Here is a 5,142-nt window from a genome sequence, read left to right on the forward strand (position 1 = left end):
ATCAACAGAACCAATGAAATTAAATTAATCTGCAAGATTTTGAAAAGTATATTGACTCTAAATGTGATTTATTTAAAATACTTTTTTTTCCTTAAGTTGATGATGATGTATATATGACATAGAAAGTCTCGCTCACGCGTTAGAGTTAGAAGTGTGTTTCTCTTCTGGATTGGCAGTTGGTCATAATGTTCAACTGTCTGGGTGGGGAACTGTGTGGCTCTGGGATTGTATAAATTGAGGCCACTTTCTTGATTTCAGTATACAACAAGGGAACTCTAATTTCTTTGCTACTAGCTAGCTTGCAGAGATATTATAAGTCTTATACTGATAATATATATATATTTCACACTCTTCAGTGTGTGTGTGCTGTTGTGTGGAGCAATGGAGAACACGACAAAGTTGCAGGAGTTGAAGGGAGATCAAAGGATTTGTGAAGGGAATGGCACCGTTGATTGGAGAGGAAGGCCTTCGAACCCTAATAAGCATGGTGAAATGAAAGCTGCGGCCTTTGTTCTAGGTCTTCTTCTTCTTCATCATTGAATATTTACTCGAATACAGTCTCACTGCAGGTGTGTCTTTTGTTTGTGAAAAGGACAAAAGGGTTTCTGAGAACTATCCTTTTAGGTCCCCAAAACCTCTGAATGCAATAGATTTCTTGATTTCTTGTTGTTTCGATAGCTGACATGTTTTGATCAGTTCTTTCGAAGTTGGAATTAAGTACTATTGCATATTGTAGCTTTCTTTTTAAGTTGTTGGATTTCTAATATAACAATATGTGGAGTGGATCAAGAAATTTATAGTTTACTACAAAATTAATGTACTTTACTTAGAATAATGAAGATGAATGTTGAATTTTCTTGCAGGGCTTCAAGGATTTGAGATAATGGCAATAGCAGCAGTTGGGAACAATCTGATAACATATGTGATAAACGAGATGCACTTTTCGCTGTCGAAATCGGCGAACACTGTCACCAATTTCGTAGGAACAGTCTTCATTCTAGCACTTGTTGGAGGCTATCTTTCTGATTCACATCTTGGTTGCTTCTGGACTATGCTCATCTTTGGATTTGTTGAACTTTCGGTAATATATAATAATATTGTCTTCTTCTCCACCTTTTTCTCCATGCTTTTTGTCTCCCTCTTTAACTATTCCAATATTTAACAAAAAGTCTTACCACCGAAATATGCACAAATGTCTTTTGTTCAAGTTTCCCTTTATTTTTCAATTCCAAATTGTATTTTTATATGCTTATATAGAGATTCATAAAAAAAATTCAAGGTAGTTGTTTAATCAAATTTCTGCAAATTTTGTTCATCGTAAATGCGTATTAATTCGATATACTACAATTCATTCATGTGCAGAATTTGCATACTGAACTCAAACTTTTGCTCCAAATGCCTAATAGACTTATAATATATACTAAATATTATATATTACCCTGATTAATTATATATACAAGTCATAAGATCCATATATAATACCCTATCCAAATTTTCTGATTATACCATGAACATGTAGCCATCACACCTTATAATGCATGATCACTCATGTTATATGACAAATTTGTGTACATGATTTTAACATATACGCGATCGTCGTCTCTTATTATCATATTTTTGATTTAAATCTAATTAACAAGAAATAATAAATAATCAATCAATTTTGTAGGGTTTTATATTACTATCAGTGCAAGCCCATATTTCCCAACTCAAACCACCACAATGCAACATGTTAACCGATGCTGAAAACTGCGTAGAAGCCAGCGGGTTCAAATCCCTTATATTCTTTGTGGCACTTTATTTGGTGGCATTAGGGAGTGGATGTGTGAAGCCTAACATGATAGCACATGGTGCTGACCAATTCAATATTCAAGATAATCCAAACCAATCCAAGAAGTTATCCAAATACTTCAATGCTGCTTATTTTGCATTCTCTGTGGGTGAACTTATAGCCTTAACTATCCTGGTTTATGTCCAAACACACTCCGGGATGGATATCGGATTCGGGGTCTCAGCTGCAGCCATGGCCATGGGATTGCTTAGCTTGATTTGTGGAACACTTTTTTATAGGAACAAACCTCCTCAGGGCAGCATCTTGACTCCTATTGCCCAGGTGAGTTCTCGATTCGTTCGAGTAAAACTTAAAAATTTCCGGCACTTAATGCAGATAATAAGATCACCTTGGCTTTATAATGATAAAAAAAATTCATCATTATTATATCCTCTTATTTCACTCATAACATGCTCGATTACATCCTAATTATGCAGTTGATCATATTATTTTATGTTCATAAATCGAATAGTTATCGTATTTGAGACGACTCTTAATATTTTAGTGATCTTTATTATTTGATTCTGCTGATCATGAATGCAATATTGATTACTAAACAAATTAAACAATTTCTCCCTCAATTTTTAATTTAATATGTTTGTGTATGTCCAATTTCAGAAAAAAAAAGTTTGTGTGGCCTAGCTAGTGCTCACTTTTGAATATTGACTACCATTAAACGTGACAAATGAATTAATTAATTGATCTTAATACAAGATTCTGATTTGTCGGAAGATTTGGCAACCTGTTGGTCGTATATTAAGAGTTATTAATCCATTCTTTTAATTTTTTTTCAATTATTATATACTAATTCAGGTGATTGTGGCTGCAACTTTAAAGAGAAAGCAAATGTGCCCCTCTGATCCTATGATGCTTCATGGAAACCACTCAAAGGAATTAACAAATGGCGACATCCCCATTTCTGAGAATAATAATGGCAATTTGCATCTCACTCAAAGATTCAGGTACTATATATTATATTTATATTGCTTAGAAATTAGAAAATATTAGTGTCGATATTTCTTACATTTATACGTAAATATTAGAAATATTTGTATTAGTTTAAAAAATCAAAGATGTAATTAAATGTATGTAATTAAGGTTCATAGAGTCGAAGTAATATTCAGAATTTTAAAAAATTATTATAATATTTTTTGGTTTATATAATTAACCCTCATATGGTATATGGTGTCGATTTGATTTAAAGTATATAATTGATGTTTTCTTTTTAGTTAGTGGGTTTTTCCCCTTTTTTTGTTCTGCTCTCTTTCTCTCCATTTTGAAACAAAAATGACTTTCCAATAATAATAATAATAATCTAAAGTCCTTGCACATATAATCAATATCCTCTATTTCTTTAATGTTATTTCATGATCTGCAGATTCTTGAACAAGGCCTGCATAAAAATTCAAGATTCAAACAACAACAAGAAAGAAAGTTCATGGAGACTTTGTACCGTAAACCAAGTAGAACAAGTCAAAATACTAATCTCAGTTATTCCAATATTTGCATGCACAATTGTTTTCAACACCATCTTAGCACAATTACAAACCTTTTCAGTCCAACAAGGAAGCAAAATGAACACTCAAATCACAAAATCTTTCCACATCCCTCCAGCTTCCCTCCAAGCCATTCCTTACATCATGTTAATCTTCATCGTCCCTCTATACGACACGTTCTTCGTCCCTTTTGCTCGTAAAATCACCGGTCATGAATCCGGGATCACCCCTTTGCAAAGAATAGGATTCGGCCTATTTTTCGCCACTTTTTCGATGGTCTCAGCTGCCCTTATGGAGAACAAGAGAAGGGATTCAGATAGAACGATATCTATATTTTGGATTACGCCTCAGTTCCTGATATTCGGGATATCCGAAATGTTTACCGCGGTGGGGCTGGTTGAATTCTTCTACAAACAGACAGTGAAAGGGATGCAAACTTTCTTGACAGCTATAACTTATTGCTCATATTCATTTGGATTTTATTTGAGTTCAATATTGGTTTCACTTGTGAATAAGGTGACTTCACATGGTTCTTCTGGTGCGGGATGGCTAAGTGATAATGATCTGAATAAAGACAGATTGGACTTGTTCTATTGGTTGCTTGCTGCTCTAAGTTTCATCAACTTTTTCCACTATCTATTTTGGGAAAGATGGTATTCTAAAAATCAGTCTGCATCTGGAATATTCTTGCCACAAGAGATTAATGGTTCCAATAATCCAAAAAACATTGGTGGAGATGACAATATATATATATGTCCCTTGAATAATGTTGTATGATCTATATATTATGCTTGTAATTTGCAATTCCCTTTATTGTTTGTTTCTCGAGTATTATGGTAATATTTAAGAGTAGAGATCGAATTTAAACGGTCGGGGTAATGTCATATGTGTAGCTAGCTAGGATATATGGTTATGGAATTTGCATTATGTATATAGAAAATGGCATTCTTATCTGTCGACATTGGTGAAAAAAGATGTTGAACGAACAATTGATGTAATCCAAACACGATATATAACAAGAGATTATGTGAGAACCGATTTTTTTAACCTTTTAAATCATTCACGTGTAAGGAAATTTAAGAGCTTTGGATCTTAGATTATGGTATGAAGTGGAAAAATATATCCGAAATCCTTGTATTTGAAATTTGATTATTGAAAACCTTAATTATCAAGTCAATAATATTTATACCAAGACATGCAAATTTGAAATTTGGGAAGGGGGATTTACAAGATTGAGATATATTCCAAGATCTAAAGGATTAAGGCATGATATGTTAATCAAATTTTCGAAATCCTATGTAATCCTATGCCTTATGGGTGTGATGCTTGGATACAAGGAAGCTTTCAAGGTATTTAGAAGCAAATCAACAAAGTTGCTCAAAAAACTCATCCCATCCCTTGCACCTAGATTTCAAATTGAGAGCAATGGATGGAGGAATAAATCCTACACTTTGGTAGCTAAATAACCCAAATATGGAATGGAAATTGAAGCCAAAAAACGTGAAGATTGAGGCCAATCTTGGGCATGATTGAGTACCAAATTTAGCCTCATACTCCTTCCCTATAAATAGTCCATCCACCCCTAGCATTCCCTACACAAATTTTCAAAAATCTCTTGCTGAAAATCTCGAAATTCAGCAGCATTTCCTAGCCGAAACTCTGCAAAAAAAAAAAAAATCGTCCCAAAGTTAGCCTAAAAATCGAAGTCGAAGCGCCATCCGGGCAAGAACGAGAAGCGATCCAATTCCCGAAGCCAAGCATCCACGTTTTTAGCAATTAAAAATATTGTAAGTGGGCTGTTTTAAAATTTCATTT

General features: G+C 33.8%; 1 protein-coding gene across 1 annotated transcript; it reads left to right on the forward strand.

Annotated features, from left to right (window-relative positions):
- The first annotated feature begins 223 nt into the window (after nucleotides 1-223).
- On the forward strand, nucleotides 224-4,274 carry LOC140840640 (protein NRT1/ PTR FAMILY 4.3-like). Its single transcript, XM_073207823.1, has 5 exons — nucleotides 224-517; nucleotides 864-1,081; nucleotides 1,670-2,113; nucleotides 2,645-2,793; nucleotides 3,210-4,274. Exons 1-5 carry the CDS (start codon nucleotides 382-384, stop codon nucleotides 4,102-4,104), a joined length of 1,842 nt encoding a protein of 613 aa, XP_073063924.1. The 5' UTR covers nucleotides 224-381; the 3' UTR covers nucleotides 4,105-4,274.
- Nucleotides 4,275-5,142: the final 868 nt, after the last annotated feature.

Source organism: Primulina eburnea, chromosome 9, assembly GCF_022965805.1.
Source record: "Primulina eburnea isolate SZY01 chromosome 9, ASM2296580v1, whole genome shotgun sequence".
NCBI classification, from domain to species: Eukaryota; Viridiplantae; Streptophyta; class Magnoliopsida; order Lamiales; family Gesneriaceae; genus Primulina; species Primulina eburnea.